Source organism: Oncorhynchus masou, unplaced genomic scaffold (assembly GCF_036934945.1).
Source record: "Oncorhynchus masou masou isolate Uvic2021 unplaced genomic scaffold, UVic_Omas_1.1 unplaced_scaffold_1295, whole genome shotgun sequence".
Classification (NCBI taxonomy): domain Eukaryota; kingdom Metazoa; phylum Chordata; class Actinopteri; order Salmoniformes; family Salmonidae; genus Oncorhynchus; species Oncorhynchus masou.
Genome location: NW_027002800.1, coordinates 61,618 through 86,423, shown reverse-complemented (window position 1 = coordinate 86,423; position 24,806 = coordinate 61,618). Strand labels below are relative to the sequence as shown.

At 48.3% G+C, this 24,806-nt stretch overlaps 1 protein-coding gene across 2 annotated transcripts in view; it reads left to right on the top strand.

Annotated features, from left to right (window-relative positions):
- LOC135530228 (N-alpha-acetyltransferase 60) overlaps positions 1 to 24,806 on the top strand; it is a 40,430-nt gene that overhangs the window by 11,954 nt on the left and 3,670 nt on the right. Inside the window, exons 4-7 of one of the 2 annotated variants that reach the window (XM_064958592.1) lie at positions 7,676 to 7,698; positions 8,579 to 8,652; positions 11,223 to 11,343; positions 19,682 to 19,795. In XM_064958592.1, the coding sequence (XP_064814664.1) occupies positions 7,676 to 7,698; positions 8,579 to 8,652; positions 11,223 to 11,343; positions 19,682 to 19,795 (332 nt within the window). Of the gene's footprint in view, positions 1 to 7,675; positions 7,699 to 8,555; positions 8,653 to 11,222; positions 11,344 to 19,681; positions 19,796 to 24,806 lie in introns of both variants that reach the window. The other variant, XM_064958591.1, reaches the window with a different exon arrangement.

Sequence of the window (24,806 nt, the reverse complement as noted above, 5' to 3'; positions counted from 1 at the left end):
AGAGAGGTACTGGTGCTGGGGTAGAGATGGTCCTGACTGACAGTACACAGAGAGGTGCTGGGGTAGAGATGGTCCTGACTGACAGTACACAGAGAGGTACTGGGGTAGAGATGGTCCTGACTGACAGTACACAGAGAGGTGCTGGGGTAGAGATGGTCCTGACTGACAGTACACAGAGAGGTGCTGGGGTAGAGATGGTCCTGACTGACAGTACACAGAGAGGTACTGGGGTAGAGATAGTCCTGACTGACAGTACACAGAGAGGTGCTGGGGTAGAGATGGTCCTGACTGACAGTACACAGAGAGGTGCTGGGGTAGAGATGGTCCTGACTGACAGTACACAGAGAGGTACTGGTACTGGGGTAGAGATGGTCCTGACTGACAGTACACAGAGAGGTGCTGGGGTAGAGATGGTCCTGACTGACAGTACACAGAGAGGTGCTGGGGTAGAGATGGTCCTGACTGACAGTACACAGAGAGGTACTGGTGCTGGGGTAGAGATGGTCCTGACTGACAGTACACAGAGAGGTGCTGGTGCTGGGGTAGAGATGGTCCTGACTGACAGTACACAGAGAGGTGCTGGGGTAGAGATGGTCCTGACTGACAGTACACAGAGAGGTGCTGGGGTAGAGATGGTCCTGACTGACAGTACACAGAGAGGTGCTGGTGCTGGGGTAGAGATGGTCCTGACTGACAGTACACAGAGAGGTACTGGGGTAGAGATGGTCCTGACTGACAGTACACAGAGAGGTGCTGGGGTAGAGATGGTCCTGACTGACAGTACACAGAGAGGTGCTGGGGTAGAGATGGTCCTGACTGACAGTACACAGAGAGGTGCTGGGGTAGAGATGGTCCTGACTGACAGTACACAGAGAGGTACTGGGGTAGAGATGGTCCTGACTGACAGTACACAGAGAGGTGCTGGGGTAGAGATGGTCCTGACTGACAGTACACAGAGAGGTACTGGTACTGGGGCAGAGATGGTCCTGACTGACAGTACACAGAGAGGTGCTGGGGTAGAGATGGTCCTGACTGACAGTACACAGAGAGGTGCTGGGGTAGAGATGTTCCTGACTGACAGTACACAGAGAGGTGCTGGGGTAGAGATGGTCCTGACTGACAGTACACAGAGAGGTACTGGTACTGGGGTAGAGATGGTCCTGACTGACAGTACACAGAGAGGTGCTGGGGTAGAGATGGTCCTGACTGACAGTACACAGAGAGGTGCTGGGGTAGAGATGGTCCTGACTGACAGTACACAGAGAGGTACTGGTGCTGGGGTAGAGATGGTCCTGACTGACAGTACACAGAGAGGTGCTGGTGCTGGGGTAGAGATGGTCCTGACTGACAGTACACAGATAGGTGCTGGGGTAGAGATGGTCCTGACTGACAGTACACAGAGAGGTGCTGGGGTAGAGATGGTCCTGACTGACAGTACACAGAGAGGTGCTGGTGCTGGGGTAGAGATGGTCCTGACTGACAGTACACAGAGAGGTACTGGGGTAGAGATGGTCCTGACTGACAGTACACAGAGAGGTGCTGGGGTAGAGATGGTCCTGACTGACAGTACACAGAGAGGTGCTGGGGTAGAGATGGTCCTGACTGACAGTACACAGAGAGGTACTGGTGCTGGGGTAGAGATGGTCCTGACTGACAGTACACAGAGAGGTACTGGTGCTGGGGTAGAGATGGTCCTGACTGACAGTACACAGAGAGGTACTGGGGTAGAGATGGTCCTGACTGACAGTACACAGAGAGGTACTGGTGCTGGGGTAGAGATGGTCCTGACTGACAGTACACAGAGAGGTACTGGGGTAGAGATGGTCCTGACTGACAGTACACAGAGAGGTGCTGGGGTAGAGATGGTCCTGACTGACAGTACACAGAGAGGTACTGGTGCTGGGGTAGAGATGGTCCTGACTGACAGTACACAGAGAGGTGCTGGGGTAGAGATGGTCCTGACTGACAGTACACAGAGAGGTGCTGGTGCTGGGGTAGAGATGGTCCTGACTGACAGTACACAGAGAGGTGCTGGGGTAGAGATGGTCCTGACTGACAGTACACAGAGAGGTACTGGTGCTGGGGTAGAGATGGTCCTGACTGACAGTACACAGAGAGGTACTGGGGTAGAGATGGTCCTGACTGACAGTACACAGAGAGGTACTGGTGCTGGGGTAGAGATGGTCCTGACTGACAGTACACAGAGAGGTACTGGTACTGGGGTAGAGATGGTCCTGACTGACAGTACACAGAGAGGTACTGGGGTAGAGATGGTCCTGACTGACAGTACACAGAGAGGTGCTGGGGTAGAGATGGTCCTGACTGACAGTACACAGAGAGGTACTGGTACTGGGGTAGAGATGGTCCTGACTGACAGTACACAGAGAGGTACTGGTGCTGGTGTAGAGATGGTCCTGACTGACCGTACACAGAGAGGTACTGGGGTAGAGATGGTCCTGACTGACAGTACACAGAGAGGTACTGGTACTGGGGTAGAGATGGTCCTGACTGACAGTACACAGAGAGGTGCTGGGGTAGAGATGGTCCTGACTGACAGTACACAGAGAGGTACTGGTACTGGGGTAGAGATGGTCCTGACTGACAGTACACAGAGAGGTACTGGTGCTGGTGTAGAGATGGTCCTGACTGACCGTACACAGAGAGGTACTGGGGTAGAGATGGTCCTGACTGACAGTACACAGAGAGGTGCTGGTGCTGGGGTAGAGATGGTCCTGACTGACAGTACACAGAGAGGTGCTGGGGTAGAGATGGTCCTGACTGACAGTACACAGAGAGGTTCGGGTGCTGGGGTAGAGATGGTCCTGACTGACAGTACACAGAGAGGTACTGGTGCTGGGGTAGAGATGGTCCTGACTGACAGTACACAGAGAGGTGCTGGTGCTGGGGTAGAGATGGTCCTGACTGACAGTACACAGAGAGGTGCTGGGGTAGAGATGGTCCTGACTGACAGTACACAGAGAGGTACTGGTGCTGGGGTAGAGATGGTCCTGACTGACAGTACACAGAGAGGTGCTGGGGTAGAGATGGTCCTGACTGACAGTACACAGAGAGGTACGGGTGCTGGGGTAGAGATGGTCCTGACTGACAGTACACAGAGAGGTACTGGTGCTGGGGTAGAGATGGTCCTGACTGACAGTACACAGAGAGGTGCTGGTGCTGGGGTAGAGATGGTCCTGACTGACAGTACACAGAGAGGTGCTGGGGTAGAGATGGTCCTGACTGACAGTACACAGAGAGGTACTGGTGCTGGGGTAGAGATGGTCCTGACTGACAGTACACAGAGAGGTACTGGGGTAGAGATGGTCCTGACTGACAGTACACAGAGAGGTACTGGGGTAGAGATGGTCCTGACTGACAGTACACAGAGAGGTACTGGTACTGGGGTAGAGATGGTCCTGACTGACAGTACACAGAGAGGTACTGGTGCTGGGGTAGAGATGGTCCTGACTGACAGTACACAGAGAGGTACTGGGGTAGAGATGGTCCTGACTGACAGTACACAGAGAGGTACTGGGGTAGAGATGGTCCTGACTGACAGTACACAGAGAGGTGCTGGTGCTGGGGTAGAGATGGTCCTGACTGACAGTACACAGAGAGGTACTGGTGCTGGGGTAGAGATGGTCCTGACTGACAGTACACAGAGAGGTGCTGGTGCTGGGGTAGAGATGGTCCTGACTGACAGTACACAGAGAGGTACTGGGGTAGAGATGGTCCTGACTGACAGTACACAGAGAGGTACTGGGGTAGAGATGGTCCTGACTGACAGTACACAGAGAGGTACTGGTGCTGGGGTAGAGATGGTCCTGACTGACAGTACACAGAGAGGTGCTGGGATAGAGATGGTCCTGACTGACAGTACACAGAGAGGTACTGGTACTGGGGTAGAGATGGTCCTGACTGACAGTACACAGAGAGGTGCTGGGGTAGAGATGGTCCTGACTGACAGTACACAGAGAGGTACTGGGGTAGAGATGGTCCTGACTGACAGTACACAGAGAGGTACTGGGGTAGAGATGGTCCTGACTGACAGTACACAGAGAGGTACTGGGGTAGAGATGGTCCTGACTGACAGTACACAGAGAGGTACTGGGGTAGAGATGGTCCTGACTGACAGTACACAGAGAGGTGCTGGTGCTGGGGTAGAGATGGTCCTGACTGACAGTACACAGAGAGGTACTGGTGCTGGGGTAGAGATGGTCCTGACTGACAGTACACAGAGAGGTGCTGGTGCTGGGGTAGAGATGGTCCTGACTGACAGTACACAGAGAGGTACTGGGGTAGAGATGGTCCTGACTGACAGTACACAGAGAGGTACTGGGGTAGAGATGGTCCTGACTGACAGTACACAGAGAGGTACTGGTGCTGGGGTAGAGATGGTCCTGACTGACAGTACACAGAGAGGTGCTGGGATAGAGATGGTCCTGACTGACAGTACACAGAGAGGTACTGGTACTGGGGTAGAGATGGTCCTGACTGACAGTACACAGAGAGGTGCTGGGGTAGAGATGGTCCTGACTGACAGTACACAGAGAGGTACTGGGGTAGAGATGGTCCTGACTGACAGTACACAGAGAGGTACTGGGGTAGAGATGGTCCTGACTGACAGTACACAGAGAGGTACTGGGGTAGAGATGGTCCTGACTGACAGTACACAGAGAGGTACTGGGGTAGAGATGGTCCTGACTGACAGGACGATTGATGGTTATAGACTGAATGTACTCCATATTGAACATGTTCTCAGGAGAGATGGCCGTTATAGACTGAATGTACTCCATATTGAACATGTTCTCAGGAGAGATGGCCGTTATAGACTGAATGTACTCCATATTGAACATGTTCTCAGGAGAGATGGCCGTTATAGACTGTGAATGTACTCCATATTGAACATGTTGGAAGCTGAATGTATTGACAGACCGTTGTTAGTGGGGTCATATTAAAGTCAGGGTCAATCCCTTTTAAATGTCAGTTCATTCAGGAGGAACACATCACTTCCAATAGTTTTATATGAGGATCATTTGGAATCTGAAGTTGTATTACTATCTGTAATGTAAATGGGTTTGAGCCCAACACTGATAATAGTAGTTATGTTTCCAGTCGTGCTGTTAGTTCCACATCCCCGTCACTCACATTCCTTAGGAACAGTCTGAAATGGAACACACTGACATTCTACATTCTGTTTATAGTCTCCTACTAATTAGACCTGAAGCAGCCGGAGGGGAAGAGGAGTGGAGGAGGAGGGGAGGAGGAGGAGGGGGGAGGAGGGGACTAGGGGAGAGAAGGAGGGTGGGGGAGGGAGAGGAGGAGGAGGAGGAGGGGACTAGGGGAGAGAAGGAGGGTGGGAGAGGAGGAGGGTGGGGGAGGGGAGAGGAGGAGGAGGAGGAGGGGGGGAGGAGGGGACTAGGGGGAGAGAAGGAGGGTGGGAGAGGAGGAGGGTGGGGGAGGGGAGAGGAGGAGGAGGAGGAGGGGGGGGAGGAGGGGACTATGGGAGAGAAGGAGGGTGGGGGGGGAGAGGAGGAGGAGGAGGAGGGGACTAGGGGAGAGAAGGAGGGTGGGGGGAGGGGAGAGGAGGAGGGGAGGAGGGGACTAGGGGAGAGAAGGAGGGTGGGGGAGGGGAGAGGAGGAGGGGGGGTGGAGTAGGAGGGGGGGGTGGAGGAAGAGGAGGAGGGGGGGTGAGGAGGGGGTGGGGGGAGAGAAGGAGGGTGAGGAGGGGAGAGGAGTAGGGTGGGGGTGAGGAGGGGAGAGGAGGAGGGTGGGGGGGATGGAAGGGTGGAGGAGAAAAGGAGGGTGGTAATGGAGGAGGGGGGCATGAGGTGGAGGGGTGTGGGGGATGGAGGGGTATCGAAGAGTAATGGAGAGAGGTGGAGGGGGTTGTGTTGCTCGGTATACATCTGCAGGATGGAGACCTCCTAGCCTCTAGGTTTCCTGGTGTTAGTCCAGTGTTTATAAGTATTAATAGCTGTGTATAACCTCTCCTCTCTGCAGGAAGGAGACATCCTAGCCTCTAGGTTTCCTGGTGTTAGTCCAGTGTTTCTAAGTATTAATAGCTGTGTATAACCTCTCCTCTCTGCAAGATGGAGACATCCTAGCCTCTAGGTTTCCTGGTGTTAGTCCAGTGTTTCTAAGTATTAATAGCTGTGTATAACCTCTCCTCTCTGCAGCATGGAGACATCCTAGCCTCTAGGTTTCCTGGTGTTAGTCCAGTGTTTATAAGTATTAATAGCTGTGTATAACCTCTCCTCTCTGCAGAATGGAGACATCCTAGCCTCTGGGTTTCCTGGTGTTAGTCCAGTGTTTATAAGTATTAATAGCTGTGTATAACCTCTCCTCTCTGAAGGATGGAGACATCCTAGCCTCTAGGTTTCCTGGTGTTAGTCCAGTGTTTCTAAGTATTAATAGCTGTGTATAACCTCTCCTCTCTGCAGAATGGAGACATCCTAGCCTCTGGGTTTCCTGGTGTTAGTCCAGTGTTTATAAGTATTAATAGCTGTGTATAACCTCTCCTCTCTGCGGGATGGAGACATCCTAGCCTCTAGGTTTCCTGGTGTTAGTCCAGTGTTTATAAGTATTAATAGCTGTGTATAACCTCTCCTCTCTGCGGGATGGAGACATCCTAGCCTCTAGGTTTCCTGGTGTTAGTCCAGTGTTTATAAGTATTAATAGCTGTGTATAACCTCTCCTCTCTGCAGAATGGAGACATCCTAGCCTCTGGGTTTCCTGGTGTTAGTCCAGTGTTTATAAGTATTAATAGCTGTGTATAACCTCTCCTCTCTGCAGCATGGAGACATCCTAGCCTCTGGGTTTCCTGGTGTTAGTCCAGTGTTTATAAGTATTAATAGCTGTGTATAACCTCTCCTCTCTGCGGGATGGAGACATCCTAGCCTCTAGGTTTCCTGGTGTTAGTCCAGTGTTTATAAGTATTAATAGCTGTGTATAACCTCTCCTCTCTGCAGAATGGAGACCTCCTAGCCTCTAGGTTTCCTGGTGTTAGTCCAGTGTTTCTAAGTATTAATAGCTGTGTATAACCCCTCCTCTCTGCAGCATGGAGACATCCTAGCCTCTAGGTTTCCTGGTGTTAGTCCAGTGTTTATAAGTATTAATAGCTGTGTATAACCTCTCCTCTCTGCAGCATGGAGACATCCTAGCCTCTAGGTTTCCTGGTGTTAGTCCAGTGTTTCTAAGTATTAATAGCTGTGTATAACCTCTCCTCTCTGAAGGATGGAGACCTCCTAGCCTCTGGGTTTCCTGGTGTTAGTCCAGTGTTTCTAAGTATTAATAGCTGTGTATAACCTCTCCTCTCTGCAGCATGGAGACCTCCTAGCCTCTAGGTTTCCTGGTGTTAGTCCAGTGTTTCTAAGTATTAATAGCTGTGTATAACCTCTCCTCTCTGAAGGATGGAGACATCCTAGCCTCTAGGTTTCCTGGTGTTAGTCCAGTGTTTATAAGTATTAATAGCTGTGTATAACCTCTCCTCTCTGCAAGATGGAGACATCCTAGCCTCTGGGTTTCCTGGTGTTAGTCCAGTGTTTATAAGTATTAATAGCTGTGTATAACCTCTCCTCTCTGCAAGATGGAGACATCCTAGCCTCTGGGTTTCCTGGTGTTAGTCCAGTGTTTCTAAGTATTAATAGCTGTGTATAACCTCTCCTCTCTGAAGGATGGAGACATCCTAGCCTCTAGGTTTCCTGGTGTTAGTCCAGTGTTTATAAGTATTAATAGCTGTGTATAACCTCTCCTCTCTGAAGGATGGAGACATCCTAGCCTCTAGGTTTCCTGGTGTTAGTCCAGTGTTTATAAGTATTAATAGCTGTGTATAACCTCTCCTCTCTGCAAGATGGAGACATCCTAGCCTCTGGGTTTCCTGGTGTTAGTCCAGTGTTTATAAGTATTAATAGCTGTGTATAACCTCTCCTCTCTGCAGAATGGAGACCTCCTAGCCTCTAGGTTTCCTGGTGTTAGTCCAGTGTTTCTAAGTATTAATAGCTGTGTATAACCTCTCCTCTCTGCAGCATGGAGACATCCTAGCCTCTAGGTTTCCTGGTGTTAGTCCAGTGTTTCTAAGTATTAATAGCTGTGTATAACCTCTCCTCTCTGCAAGATGGAGACATCCTAGCCTCTAGGTTTCCTGGTGTTAGTCCAGTGTTTCTAAGTATTAATAGCTGTGTATAACCTCTCCTCTCTGCAGAATGGAGACATCCTAGCCTCTAGGTTTCCTGGTGTTAGTCCAGTGTTTATAAGTATTAATAGCTGTGTATAACCTCTCCTCTCTGCAGAATGGAGACCTCCTAGCCTCTAGGTTTCCTGGTGTTAGTCCAGTGTTTATAAGTATTAATAGCTGTGTATAACCTCTCCTCTCTGCAGGAAGGAGACATCCTAGCCTCTGGGTTTCCTGGTGTTAGTCCAGTGTTTATAAGTATTAATAGCTGTGTATAACCTCTCCTCTCTGCAGAATGGAGACCTCCTAGCCTCTAGGTTTCCTGGTGTTAGTCCAGTGTTTATAAGTATTAATAGCTGTGTATAACCTCTCCTCTCTGCAGGATGGAGACCTCCTAGCCTCTAGGTTTCCCGTGGACACCCAGGTGGCTTACATCCTGAGTCTGGGGGTGGTGAAGGAGTTCAGGAAACATGGAATAGGTAGGTACACCGCCACACGGGCGAGTCACGAGTCATGGAGGTGTAGTGTTTAGAGCGTTGGACTAGTAACCGGAAGGTTGCAAGTTCAAATCCCCGAGCTGACAAGGTACAAAGCTGTTGCAGTGACCGTTTTACTGCCACACGGGCGAGTCACGAGTCATGCAGGCAGTCAAATTCCACATGGCCGTGTCGTCACGGTAATTAGGCTTCGCCAAGCTGGGATGCTGCTGATGGGGTGGCAGGGTAGCCTAGTGGTTAGAGTGTTGGACTAGTAACCCGGAAGGTTGCAAGTTTGAATCCCCGAGCTGACAAGGTACAAATCTGTCGTTCTGCCCCTAAACAAGGCAGTTAACCCACTGTTCCTAGGCCGTCATTGAAAATAAGAATTTGTTCTTAACTGACTTGCCTAGTTAAATAAAGGTCAAATATTTTTAAAAGTTCGTAGTCTACCAAACTTGCTAACTGCCTCGTACTTCAGCACTCTATTGTCCCTCTAATCACTCTGACATCAATGCAAATGTATTAGAAAAATCTAATCCAACACTTCATGAGTGCCCAAGAGCCCATGTTGCGTATCATTTCTATAGGCTATGCAATTGCGGGAGAAAAAAACAGAGTGATGGCCTCTAATAAAAAGAGGAGGATACCATCAGCTTTCTATAGGCTCGTGCTTTTGCTGTTTGTCAGACCTACTCATCTAGTTGACTGATAAAGTGAATGTGGAGAGTTCTTCCAATATCTTCAATATGCACCTCGGCATTGGATAAGGACGCTCGCAGGTGCATCCCCGATGTGTCTGTCTTCACTTGTAGCCTGTGAGAAAGACCTTGATCTCGTGACGGAGAACCATGTGAGTGAGAGACGCATCGGATTGCGCAACACACTCAGGGAGAACGTCACAACGCAGCCCTCCGGGCCACAAAAGGCACGGATATATTTTCTTAGGTTGAGTTACGGCCGCCAAGGGGATGCAGCCGTGAAATACAAGGCATTATCAAGCGCTTGTCAAATTGTGAATGAGAGACTATTGGAGTGTGTACAGCCTGCGCAAACAAACTTAGCAGAGCTCAATGCCTTTTCAAGCAAACATTTTTCAAATCATCATTAGTCTCGTCATGCAGCCTTACAATGTCTTAAACATCGAAACATCGAAACGGTAGTAGAACAACTAAAGCTACATTGATAACTCTAAATGAAGCACATGGGGGGACCTGTTTCTTTAACTGCTCAACACAGAATAGCCGAATGTGCGCACTTCCTATCAAATCGTTTGGAGAAAATATTTATATTTTATTCAGCATTGTTCACTTGTATTGTTCCTATTTAAAAAATAATATAAAATATTGCCAGGGAATTCTACGCATGTCTTGTCTGCTCAGTGAACTGGTGTCGCCCACAGCCACATGGCAGAGCCAGATCAGGACCTAATAATAAGGACGACTCAGAGTACGCTGTTCTGTTCTTCTGAAATAGACTACATTTTCTTCAGATCATGCTTCTTTAGACCTGTCTAAAATAAATAGTTCATTTATTGTGAAGGTGTAGGCTATATTACATGGATTTATTTGACTTTTTAAAATGGCTTGAAGGCTGTGTGTGGGAGCCAGGAGATGCTACATGTGTTTCTGTTAATTAACCTGTGACTCACCGTGAGACCGGCAGTTATTTGCATGACAATCACCGGCTGACAATTTTTGTGACCGCCACAACCCTAGGTACACACAGTCACTCACTCACTGTCACTCACTCACTGTCACTCACTCACTGTCACTCACTCACAGTCACTCACTCACAGTCACTCAGTCACTGTCACTCAGTCACTGTCACTCAGTCACTGTCACTCACTCACAGTCACTCAGTCACTGTCACTCACTCACAGTCACTCACTCACAGTCACTCACTCACAGTCACTCACTCACAGTCACTCAGTCACTGTCACTCAGTCGGTCAGTCACTCACTCAGTCACTCACTCAGTCACTCACTCACTCAGACACTCACTCAGACACTCACTCAGTCACTCACTCAGTCAGTCACTCACTCAGTCACTCACTCACTCAGTCACTCACTCAGACACTCACTCACTCAGTCACTCACTCAGTCACTCACTCACTCAGACACTCACTCAGACACTCACTCAGTCACTCACTCAGTCAGTCAGTCACTCACTCAGTCAGTCAGTCACTCAGTCAGTCAGTCACTCACTCACTGTCACTCACTCACTGTCACTCACTCACTGTCACTCAAACAGTCAGTCACTCAGTCAGTCACTCAGTCAGTCACTCACTCAGTCACTCACTCACTCAGTCACTCAGTCAGTCAGTCAGTCAGTCACTCACTCAGTCACTCAGTCGGTCAGTCACTCACTCACTCACTCACTCACTCACTCACTCACTCACTCACTCACTCACTCAGTCACTCACTCAGTCACTCAGTCACTCACTCAGTCAGTCACTCACTCAGTCAGTCAGTCAGTCAGTCAGTCAGTCAGTCAGTCAGTCAGTCACTCACTCATTCAGTCAGTCACTCACTCACTCACTGTCCTGCTACTCTCTTCTTGTCCCCCTCCCAGGCTCCTTGCTGCTGGACAGTCTGAAGGAACACATCTCCACCACGGCCCAGGACCACTGCAAGGCCATCTACCTCCACGTGCTGACAACCAACACCACGGCTATACACTTCTACCACAACAGGTAGGTAGAGACCTGCTATACACTTCTACCACAACAGGTAGGTAGAGACCTGCTATCCACTTCTACCACAACAGGTAGGTAGGGACCTGCTATACACTTCTACCACAACAGGTAGGTAGAGACCTGCTATACACTTCTACCACAACAGGTAGGTAGAGACCTGCTATACACTTCTACCACAACAGGTAGGTAGAGACCTGCTATACACTTCTACCACAACAGGTAGGTAGAGACCTGCTATACACTTCTACCACAACAGGTAGGTAGAGACCTGCTATACACTTCTACCACAACAGGTAGGTAGAGACCTGCTATACACTTCTACCACAACAGGTAGGTAGAGACCTGCTATACACTTCTACCACAACAGGTAGGTAGAGACCTGCTATACACTTCTACCACAACAGGTAGGTAGAGACCTGCTATACACTTCTACCACAACAGGTAGGTAGAGACCTGCTATACACTTCTACCACAACAGGTAGGTAGAGACCTGCTATACACTTCTACCACAACAGGTAGGTAGAGACCTGCTATACACTTCTACCACAACAGGTAGGTAGGTACCTGCTATACACTTCTACCACAACAGGTAGGTAGGGACCTGCTATACACTTCTACCACAACAGGTAGGTAGAGACCTGCTATACACTTCTACCACAACAGGTAGGTAGGGACCTGCTATACACTTCTACCACAACAGGTAAGTAGGTAGGGACCTGCTATACACTTCTACCACAACAGGTAGGTAGAGACCTGCTGTACACTTCTACCACAACAGGTAGGTAGAGACCTGCTATACACTTCTACCACAACAGGTAGGTAGAGACCTGCTATACACTTCTACCACAACAGGTAGGTAGGGACCTGCTATACACTTCTACCACAACAGGTAGGTAGAGACCTGCTATACACTTCTACCACAACAGGTAGGTAGAGACCTGCTATACACTTCTACCACAACAGGTAGGTAGAGACCTGCTATACACTTCTACCACAACAGGTAGGTAGAGACCTGCTATACACTTCTACCACAACAAGTAGGTAGAGACCTGCTATACACTTCTACCACAACAGGTAGGTAGGTAGAGACCTGCTATACACTTCTACCACAACAGGTAGGTAGGTAGAGACCTGCTATACACTTCTACCACAACAGGTAGGTAGGTAGAGACCTGCTATACACTTCTACCACAACAGGTAGGTAGGTAGAGACCTGCTATACACTTCTACCACAACAGGTAGGTAGAGACCTGCTATACACTTCTACCACAACAGGTAGGTAGAGACCTGCTATACACTTCTACCACAACAGGTAGGTAGAGACCTGCCATACACTTCTACCACAATAGGTAGGTAGAGACCTGCTATACACTTCTACCACAACAGGTAGGTAGGGACCTGCCATACACTTCTACCACAACAGGTAGGTAGAGACCTGCCATACACTTCTACCACAACAGGTAGGTAGAGACCTGCTATACACTTCTACCACAACAGGTAGGTAGGGACCTGCTATACACTTCTACCACAACAGGTAGGTAGGTAGAGACCTGCTTTACACTTCTACCACAACAGGTAGGTAGGGACCTGCTATACACTTCTACCACAACAGGTAGGTAGAGACCTGCTATACACTTCTACCACAACAGGTAGGTAGAGACCTGCTATACACTTCTACCACAACAGGTAGGTAGAGACCTGCTATACACTTCTACCACAACAGGTAGGTAGAGACCTGCTATACACTTCTACCACAACAGGTAGGTAGGGACCTGCTATACACTTCTACCACAACAGGTAGGTAGAGACCTGCTATACACTTCTACCACAACAGGTAGGTAGAGACCTGCTATACACTTCTACCACAACAGGTAGGTAGAGACCTGCTATACACTTCTACCACAACAGGTAGGTAGGTACCTGCTATACACTTCTACCACAACAGGTAGGTAGGGACCTGCTATACACTTCTACCACAACAGGTAGGTAGAGACCTGCTATACACTTCTACCACAACAGGTAGGTAGGGACCTGCTATACACTTCTACCACAACAGGTAAGTAGGTAGGGACCTGCTATACACTTCTACCACAACAGGTAGGTAGAGACCTGCTGTACACTTCTACCACAACAGGTAGGTAGAGACCTGCTATACACTTCTACCACAACAGGTAGGTAGAGACCTGCTATACACTTCTACCACAACAGGTAGGTAGGGACCTGCTATACACTTCTACCACAACAGGTAGGTAGAGACCTGCTATACACTTCTACCACAACAGGTAGGTAGAGACCTGCTATACACTTCTACCACAACAGGTAGGTAGAGACCTGCTATACACTTCTACCACAACAGGTAGGTAGAGACCTGCTATACACTTCTACCACAACAAGTAGGTAGAGACCTGCTATACACTTCTACCACAACAGGTAGGTAGGTAGAGACCTGCTATACACTTCTACCACAACAGGTAGGTAGGTAGAGACCTGCTATACACTTCTACCACAACAGGTAGGTAGGTAGAGACCTGCTATACACTTCTACCACAACAGGTAGGTAGGTAGAGACCTGCTATACACTTCTACCACAACAGGTAGGTAGAGACCTGCTATACACTTCTACCACAACAGGTAGGTAGAGACCTGCTATACACTTCTACCACAACAGGTAGGTAGAGACCTGCCATACACTTCTACCACAATAGGTAGGTAGAGACCTGCTATACACTTCTACCACAACAGGTAGGTAGGGACCTGCCATACACTTCTACCACAACAGGTAGGTAGAGACCTGCCATACACTTCTACCACAACAGGTAGGTAGAGACCTGCTATACACTTCTACCACAACAGGTAGGTAGGGACCTGCTATACACTTCTACCACAACAGGTAGGTAGGTAGAGACCTGCTTTACACTTCTACCACAACAGGTAGGTAGGGACCTGCTATACACTTCTACCACAACAGGTAGGTAGAGACCTGCTATACACTTCTACCACAACAGGTAGGTAGAGACCTGCTATACACTTCTACCACAACAGGTAGGTAGAGACCTGCTATACACTTCTACCACAACAGGTAGGTAGAGACCTGCTATACACTTCTACCACAACAGGTAGGTAGAGACCTGCTATACACTTCTACCACAACAGGTAGGTGGGGACCTGCTATACACTTCTACCACAACAGGTAGGTAGAGACCTGCTGTACACTTCTACCACAACAGGTAGGTAGAGACCTGCTATACACTTCTACCACAACAGGTAGGTAGAGACCTGCTATACACTTCTACCACAACAGGTAGGTAGGGACCTGCTATACACTTCTACCACAACAGGTAGGTAGAGACCTGCTTTACACTTCTACCACAACAGGTAGGTGGGGACCTGCTATACACTTCTACCACAACAGGTAGGTAGGGACCTGCTATACACTTCTACCACAACAGGTAGGTAGGGACCTGCTATACACTTCTACCACAACAGGTAGGTAGGGACCTGCTATACACTTCTACCACAACAGGTAGGTAGAGACCTGCTATACACTTCTACCACAACAGGTAGGTAGGGACCTGCTATACACTTCTACCACAACAGGTAGGTAGGGACCTGCTATACACTTCTACCACAACAGGTAGGTAGAGACCTGCTATACACTTCTACCACAACAGGTAGGTGGAGACCTGCTATACACTTCTACCACAACAGGTAGGTAGGGACCTGCTATACACTTCTACCACAACAGGTAGGTAGAGACCTGCTATACACTTCTACCACAACAGGTAGGTAAAGACCTGCTATACACTTCTACCACAACAGGTAGGTAGAGACCTGCTATACACTTCTACCACAACAGGTAGGTAGAGACCTGCTATACACTTCTACCACAACAGGTAGGTAGGGACCTGCTATACACTTCTACCACAACAGGTAGGTAGGGACCTGCTATACACTTCTACCACAACAGGTAGGTAGAGACCTGCTATACACTTCTACCACAACAGGTAGGTAGGGACCTGCTATACACTTCTACCACAACAGGTAGGTAGGTAGAGACCTGCTATACACTTCTACCACAACAGGTAGGTAGAGACCTGCTATACACTTCTACCACAACAGGTAGGTAGAGACCTGCTATACACTTCTACCACAACAGGTAGGTAGGTAGAGACCTGCTATATACTTCTACCACAACAGGTAGGTAGGTAGAGACCTGCTATACACTTCTACCACAACAGGTAGGTAGGTAGAGACCTGCTATACACTTCTACCACAACAGGTAGGTAGAGACCTGCTATACACTTCTACCACAACAGGTAGGTAGGTAGAGACCTGCTATACACTTCTACCACGACAGGTAGGTAGGTAGGGACCTGCTATACACTTCTACCACAACAGGTAGGTAGGTAGGTACCTGCTATACACTTCTACCACAACAGGTAGGTAGAGACCTGCTATACACTTCTACCACAACAGGTAGGTAGAGACCTGCTATACACTTCTACCACAACAGGTAGGTAGGTAGAGACCTGCTATACACTTCTACCACAACAGGTAGGTAGGTAGGGACCTGCTATACACTTCTACCACAACAGGTAGGTAGGGACCTGCTATACACTTCTACCACAACAGGTAGGTAGGGACCTGCTATACACTTCTACCACAACAGGTAGGTAGGTAGAGACCTGCTATACACTTCTACCACAACAGGTAGGTAGAGACCTGCTATACACTTCTACCACAACAGGTAGGTAGGGACCTGCTATACACTTCTACCACAACAGGTAGGTAAAGACCTGCTATACACTTCTACCACAACAGGTAGGTAGAGACCTGCTATACACTTCTACCACAACAGGTAGGTAGGGACCTGCTATACACTTCTACCACAACAGGTAGGTAGGTAGAGACCTGCTATACACTTCTACCACAACAGGTAGGTAGGTAGAGACCTGCTATACACTTCTACCACAACAGGTAGGTAGAGACCTGCTATACACTTCTACCACAACAGGTAGGTAGAGACCTGCTATACACTTCTACCACAACAGGTAGGTAGAGACCTGCTATACACTTCTACCACAACAGGTAGGTAGGTAGAGACCTGCTATACACTTCTACCACAACAGGTAGGTAGGTAGAGACCTGCTATACACTTCTACCACAACAGGTAGGTAGGTAGAGACCTGCTATACACTTCTACCACAACAGGTAGGTAGGGACCTGCTATACACTTCTACCACAACAGGTAGGTAGAGACCTGCCATACACTTCTACCACAACAGGTAGGTAGGGACCTGCTATACACTTCTACCACAACAGGTAGGTAGAGACCTGCCATACACTTCTACCACAACAGGTAGGTAGGTAGAGACCTGCTATACACTTCTACCACAACAGGTAGGTAGAGACCTGCTATACACTTCTACCACAACAGGTAGGTAGAGACCTGCTATACACTTCTACCACAACAGGTAGGTAGAGACCTGCTATACACTTCTACCACAACAGGTAGGTAGAGACCTGCTATACACTTCTACCACAACAGGTAGGTAGTGACCTGCTGTACACTTCTACCACAACAGGTAGGTAGAGACCTGCTATACACTTCTACCACAACAGGTAGGTAGGGACCTGCTATACACTTCTACCACAACAGGTAGGTAGAGACCTGCTGTACACTTCTACCACAACAGGTAGGTAGGGACCTGCTATACACTTCTACCACAACAGGTAGGTAGAGACCTGCTGTACACTTCTACCACAACAGGTAGGTAGAGACCTGCCATACACTTCTACCACAACAGGTAGGTAGGTACAGTTGAAGTGGGAAGTTTACATACACTTAGGTTGGAGTCATTAAAACTAGTTTTTAAACTACTCCACAAATGTCTTGTTAACTAACTATAGTTTAGGCAAGTCGGTTAGGACATCTACTTTGTACATGACACAAGTCATTTTTTCCAACAAGAGATTACAGGCAGATTATTTCACTTATAATTCACTCTATTACAATTTCAGTGGGTCAGAAGTTCACATACAGTTGAAGTCGGGAAGTTTTCGTACACCTTAGCCAAATACATTTAAACCCCGTTGTTCACAATTCCTGACATTTTAATCGTAGTAAAAATTCCCTGTCTTATGTCAGTTAGGATCACCACTTTATTTTAAGAATGTGAAATGTCAGAATAATAGTAGAGAGAATTTTTTTTTAGCTTTTATTTCTTTCATCACATTCCCAGTGGATCAGAAGTTTACACACAGTCAATTAGTATTTGGTAGCATAGCCTTTAAATTGTTTAACTTGGGTCAAATGTTTCGGGTAGCCTTCCACAAGCTTCCCACAATAAGTTGGGTGAATTTTGGCCCATTCCTCCTGACAGGGCTGGTGTAACTGAGTCAGGTTTGTAGGCCTCCTTGCTCGCACACGCTTTTTCAGTTCTGCCCACAAATGTTCTATAGGTTGAGGTCAGGGCTTTGTGATGACCACTCCAATACCTTGACTTTGTTGTCCTTAAGCCATTTTTCCACAACTTTGGAAGTATGCTTGGGGTCATTGTCCATTTGAAGACCCTAGATATAGCTACTGGGTGAATATGTGTTTTTAGATATAGCTACTTGGTGAATGTGTATTTTTAGATATAAATACTGGTTGTATATGTGTTTGTAGATATAGCTACTGGGTGTATATGTGTTTTTTTTAGATATACAGTGGGGCAAAACAGTATTTAGTCAGCCACCAATTGTGCAAGTTCTCCCACTTAAAAAGATGAGAGGCCTGTAATTGTCATCATAGGTACACTTCAACTATGACAGACAAAATTATAATTTTTCTCCAGAAAATCACATTGTAGGATTTTTTATGAATTTATTTGCAAATTAGGGTGGAAAATAAGTATTTGGTCACCTACAAACAAGCAAGATTTCTGGCTCTCACAGACCTGTAACTTCTTCTTTAAGAGGCTCCTCTGTCCTCCACTCGTTACCTGTATTAATGGCACCTGTTTGAACTTATTATCAGTATAAAAGACACCTGTCCACAACCTCAAACAGTCACACTCCAAACTCCACCATGGCCAAGACCAAAGAGTTGTCAAAGGACACCAGAAACAAATTGTAGACTGAATCTGCAATAGGTAAGCAGCTTGGTTTGAAGAAATCAACTGTGGGAGCAATTATTAGGAAATGGAAGATATACAAGACCACTGATAATCTCCCTCGATCTGGGGCTTCATGCAATATCTCACCCCGTGGGGTCAAAATGATCACAAGAACGGTGAGCAAAAATCCCAGAACCACATGGGGGGACCTAGTGAATGACCTGCAGAGAGCTGGGACCAAAGTAACAAAGCTTACCATCAGTAACACACTACGCCGCCAGGGACTCAAACACTGCAGTGCCAGACGTGTCCCCCTGCTTAAGCCAGTACATGTGCAGGCCCGTCGGAAGTTTGCTAGAGAGCATTTGGATGATCCAGAAGAAGATTGGGAGAATGTCATATGGTCAGATGAAACCAAAATATAACTTTTTGGTAAAAACTCAACTCGTCATGTTTGGAGGACAAAGAATGCTGAGTTGCATCCAAAGAACACCAAGCATGGGGGTGGAAACATCATGCTTTGGGGCTGTTTTTCTGCAAAGGGACCAGGACGACTGATCCGTGTAAAGGAAAGAATGAATGGGGCCATGTTTCGTGAGATTTTGAGTGAAAACCTCCTTCCATCAGCAAGGGCATTGAAGATGAAACGTGGCTGGGTCTTTCAGCATGACAATGATCCCAAACACACCGCCCGGGCAACAAAGGAGTGGCTTTGTAAGAAGCATTTCAAGGTCCTGGAGTGGCCTAGCCAGTCTCCAGATCTCAACCCCATAGAAAATCTTTGGAGGGAGTTGAAATTCCGTGTTGCCCAGCAACAGCCCCCAAACATCACTGCTCTAGAGGAGATCTGCATGGAGGATTGGGCCAAAATACCAGCAACAGTGTGTGAAAACCTTGTGAAGACTTACAGAAAACATTTGACCTCTGCCATTGCCAACAAAGCGTATATAACAAAGTATTGAGAAACTTTTGTTATTGACCAAATACTTATTTTCCAACATAATTTGCAAATAAATAAATAAAAAATCCTACAATGTGATTTTCAGGATTTTTGTTTCTCATTTTGTCCGTCATAGTTGAAGTGTACCTATGATGAAAATTACAGGCCTCTCTCATCTTTTTTAAGTGGGAGAACTTGCACAATTGGTGGCTGACTAAATACTTTTTTGCCCCCACTGTAGCTACTGGTTGTATGTGTTTTAAAATGATGATATAAAAGACATGAATCCCAACAGAGACTTCACGCAGCATCACTACCTGCCTTACTACTACTCCATACGAGGTGTGCTGAAAGATGGGTTCACATATGTACTGTACATCAACGGAGGGCATCCGCCCTGGACGCTCTTATATCCTTTACTACTGGGGGGGGGACGAGTGTGCATCCGCCCTGGACGCTCTTATATCCTTTACTACTGGGGGGGGGACGAGTGTGCATCCGCCCTGGACGCTCTTATATCCTTTACTACTGGGGGGACGAGTGTGCATCCGCCCTGGACGCTCTTATATCCTTTACTACTGGGGGACGAGTGTGCATCCGCCCTGGACGCTCTTATATCCTTTACTACTGGGGGACGAGTGTGCATCCGCCCTGGACGCTCTTATATCCTTTACTACTGGGGGGACGAGTGTGCATCCGCCCTGGACGCTCTTATATCCTTTACTACTGGGGGGAGTGTGCATCCGCCCTGGACGCTCTTATATCCTTTACTACTGGGGGGACGAGTGTGCATCCGCCCTGGACGCTCTTATATCCTTTACTACTGGGGGGACGAGTGTGCATCCGCCCTGGACGCTCTTATATCCTTTACTACTGGGGGACGAGTGTGCATCCGCCCTGGACGCTCTTATATCCTTTACTACTGGGGGGACGAGTGTGCATCCGCCCTGGACGCTCTTATATCCTTTACTACTGGGGGGGACGAGTGTGCATCCGCCCTGGACGCTCTTATATCCTTTACTACTGGGGGGACGAGTGTGCATCCGCCCTGGACGCTCTTATATCCTTTACTACTGGGGGACGAGTGTGCATCCGCCCTGGACGCTCTTATATCCTTTACTACTGGGGGGACGAGTGTGCATCCGCCCTGGACGCTCTTATATCCTTTACTACTGGGGGGGACAAGTGTGCATCCGCCCTGGACGCTCTTATATCCTTTACTACTGGGGGGACAAGTGTGCATCCGCCCTGGACGGTCTTATATCCTTTACTACTGGGGGGACGAGTGTGCATCCGCCCTGGACGCTCTTATATCCTTTACTACTGGGGGGACGAGTGTGCATCCGCCCTGGACGCTCTTATATCCTTTACTACTGGGGGGACGAGTGTGCATCCGCCCTGGACGCTCTTATATCCTTTACTACTGGGGGGACGAGTGTGCATCCGCCCTGGACGCTCTTATATCCTTTACTACTGGGGGGGACGAGTGTGCATCCGCCCTGGACGCTCTTATATCCTTTACTACTGGGGGGCGAGTGTGCATCCGCCCTGGACGCTCTTATATCCCTTACTACTGGGGGGCGAGTGTGCATCCGCCCTGGACGCTCTTATATCCTTTACTACTGGGGGGGAGTGTGCATCCGCCCTGGACGCTCTTATATCCTTTACTACTGGGGGGCTAGTGTGCATCCGCCCTGGACGCTCTTATATCCTTTACTACTGGGGGGGGGGCTAGTGTGCATCCGCCCGGACGCTCTTATATCCTTTACTACTGGGGGGCTAGTGTGCATCCGCCCCGGACGCTCTTATATCCTTTACTACTGGGGGGACGAGTGTGCATCCGCCCTGGACGCTCTTATATCCTTTACTACTGGGGGCGAGTGTGCATCCGCCCTGGACGCTCTTATATCCTTTACTACTGGGGGGGGGGACGAGTGTGCATCCGCCCTGGACGCTCTTATATCCTTTACTACTGGGGGGACGAGTGTGAATCCGCCCTGGACGCTCATATATCCTTTACTACTGGGGGGGACGAGTGTGCATCCGCCCTGGACGCTCTTATATCCTTTACTACTGGGGGGACGAGTGTGCATCCACCCTGGACGCTCTTATATCCTTTACTACTGGGGGGCTAGTGTGCATCCGCCCTGGACGCTCTTATATCCTTTACTACTGGGGGGGGGGCTAGTGTGCATCCGCCCTGGACGCTCTTATATCCTTTACTACTGGGGGGACGAGTGTGCATCCGCCCTGGACGCTCTTATATCCTTTACTACTGGGGGGGGGACAAGTGTGCATCCGCCCTGGACGCTCTTATATCCTTTACTACTGGGGGGGGGACGAGTGTGCATCCGCCCTGGACGCTCTTATATCCTTTACTACTGGGGGGGACGGACGAGTGTGCATCCGCCCTGGACGCTCTTGTAACCCGTTATATCAATACATTACATATCATAAAATCAACATTTATTTGTCACGTGCGCCGAATACAACCGGTGTAGACCTTACTGTGAAATGCTTACTACAGGCCCTAACCAACCAGTGTTGACCTTACTGTGAAATGCTGACTGACAGGCCCTAACCAACCAGTGTTGACCTTACTGTGAAATGCTGACTGACAGGCCCTAACCAACCAGTGTTGACCTTACTGTGAAATGCTGACTGACAGGCCCTAACCAACCAGTGTTGACCTTACTGTGAAATGCTGACTGACAGGCCCTAACCAACCGGTGTTGACCTCACTGTGAAATGCTGACTGACTGGCACTAACCAACCAGTGTTGACCTCACTGTGAAATGCTGACTGACAGGCCCTAACCAACCAGTGTTGACCTTACTGTGAAATGCTTTACTGACAAGCCCTAACCAACCGGTGTTGACCTTACTGTGAAATGCTGACTGACTGGCCCTAACCAACCGGTGTTGACCTTACTGTGAAATGCTTACTGACTGGCCCTAACCAACCAGTGTTGACCTCACTGTGAAATGCTGACTGACAGGCCCTAACCAACCGGTGTTGACCTTACTGTGAAATGCTGACTGACAGGCCCTAACCAACCGGTGTTGACCTTACTGTGAAATGCTTACTGACTGGCCCTAACCAACCAGTGTTGACCTTACTGTGAAATGCTGACTGACAGGCCCTAACCAACCAGTGTTGACCTTACTGTGAAATGCTTTACTGACAAGCCCTAACCAACCAGTGTTGACCTTACTGTGAAATGCTGACTGACAGGCCCTAACCAACCGGTGTTGACCTTACTGTGAAATGCTTACTGACTGGCCCTAACCAACCAGTGTTGACCTCACTGTGAAATGCTGACTGACAGGCCCTAACCAACCAGTGTTGACCTTACTGTGATATGTTTACTGACTGGCCCTAACCAACCGGTGTTGACCTTACTGTGAAATGCTGACTGACAGGCCCTAACCAACCGGTGTAGACCTTACTGTGATATGTTTACTGACTGGCCCTAACCAACCGGTGTTGACCTTACTGTGAAATGCTTACTACAGGCCCTAACCAACCAGAGTTGACCTTACTGTGAAATGTTGACTGACAGGCCCTAACCAACCGGTGTTGACCTTACTGTGAAATGCTTACTGACTGGCCCTAACCAACCAGTGTTGACCTTACTGTGAAATGCTGACTGACAGGCCCTAACCAACCAGTGTTGACCTTACTGTGAAATGCTGACTGACAGGCCCTAACCAACCGGTGTTGACCTCACTGTGAAATGTTGACTGACAGGCCCTAACCAACCGGTGTTGACCTTACTGTGAAATGCTTACTGACTGGCCCTAACCAACCAGTGTTGACCTCACTGTGAAATGCTTACTACAGGCCCTAATCAACCAGTGTTGACCTTACTGTGAAATGCTTACTACAGGCCCTAACCAACCAGTGTTGACCTTACTGTGAAATGTTGACTGACAGGCCCTAACCAACCGGTGTTGACCTCACTGTGAAATGCTGACTGACAGGCCCTAACCAGTGTTGACCTTACTGTGAAATGCTTTACTGACAAGCCCTAACCAACCGGTGTTGACCTTACTGTGAAATGCTGACTGACTGGCCCTAACCAACCGGTGTTGACCTTACTGTGAAATGCTTACTGACTGGCCCTAACCAACCAGTGTTGACCTCACTGTGAAATGCTTACTACAGGCCCTAACCAACCAGTGTTGACCTCACTGTGAAATGCTTACTACAGGCCCTAACCAACCAGTGTTGACCTTACTGTGAAATGCTTACTGACTGGCCCTAACCAACCGGTGTTGACCTCACTGTGAAATGTTGACTGACAGGCCCTAACCAACCAGTGTTGACCTTACTGTGAAATGCTGACTGACAGGCCCTAACCAACCGGTGTTGACCTCACTGTGAAATGTTTACTGGTGTTGACATTCAGTTGTCTTAGTCTGGTCTAGTAGTTGGGTAGTATCCTGGTCAAATCAAATGTATTTATATAGCCCTTCGTACATCAGCTGATATCTCAAAGTGCTGTACAGAAACCCAGCCTAAAACCCCAAACAGCAAGCAATGCAGGTGTAGAAGCACGGTGGCTAGGAAATACTCCCTAGAAAGGCCAGAACCTAGGAAGAAACCTAAAGAGGAACCAGGCTATGTGGGGTGGCCAGTCCTCTTCTGGCTGTGCCGGGTATAGACTTTAACATAACAAGGCCAAGATGTTGAAACATTCCTAGATAACCAGCAGGGTTTAATAATAATAATAATAATAATAATAATAATAATAATAATAATAGTCAATACAGTAGCCAATACAGATTGAAGTAGAATATTGAGCATTTCCTGAATGATTTCATGCTGTTCGTATTGAACAGCTTCAACAGCTCTGATATTCACTCATTGGACTGGTTATATTTAGGACCATGATTTACGTCTTCGGTTTGTTTTAATGTGAAAACAAATTCCTGAACGTTTTCAGAATTCAGGGGACATTTAGACTAGTCCCTCTTAGTTCGTTTAGAGGTTGAGGGGACATTTAGACTAGTCCCTCTTAGTTCGTTTAGAGGTTGAGGGGGGCATTTAGTTTAGTCCCTCTTAGTTCGTTTAGAGGTTGAGGGGGACATTTAGTTTAGTCCCTCTTAGTTCGTTTAGAGGTTGAGGGGGGCATTTAGTTTAGCAGGACTAGTCCCTCTTAGTTCGTTTAGAGTTTGAGGGGGGCATTTAGTTTAGCAGGACTAGTCCCTCTTAGTTCGTTTAGAGGTTGAGGGGGACATTTAGTTTAGCAGGACTAGTCCCTCTTAGTTCGTTTAGAGTTTGAGGGGGGCATTTAGTTTAGCAGGACTAGTCCCTCTTAGTTCGTTTAGAGTTTGAGGGGGGGCATTTAGACTAGTCCCTCTTAGTTCGTTTAGAGTTTGAGGGGGGCATTTAGTATAGCAGGACTAGTCCCTCTT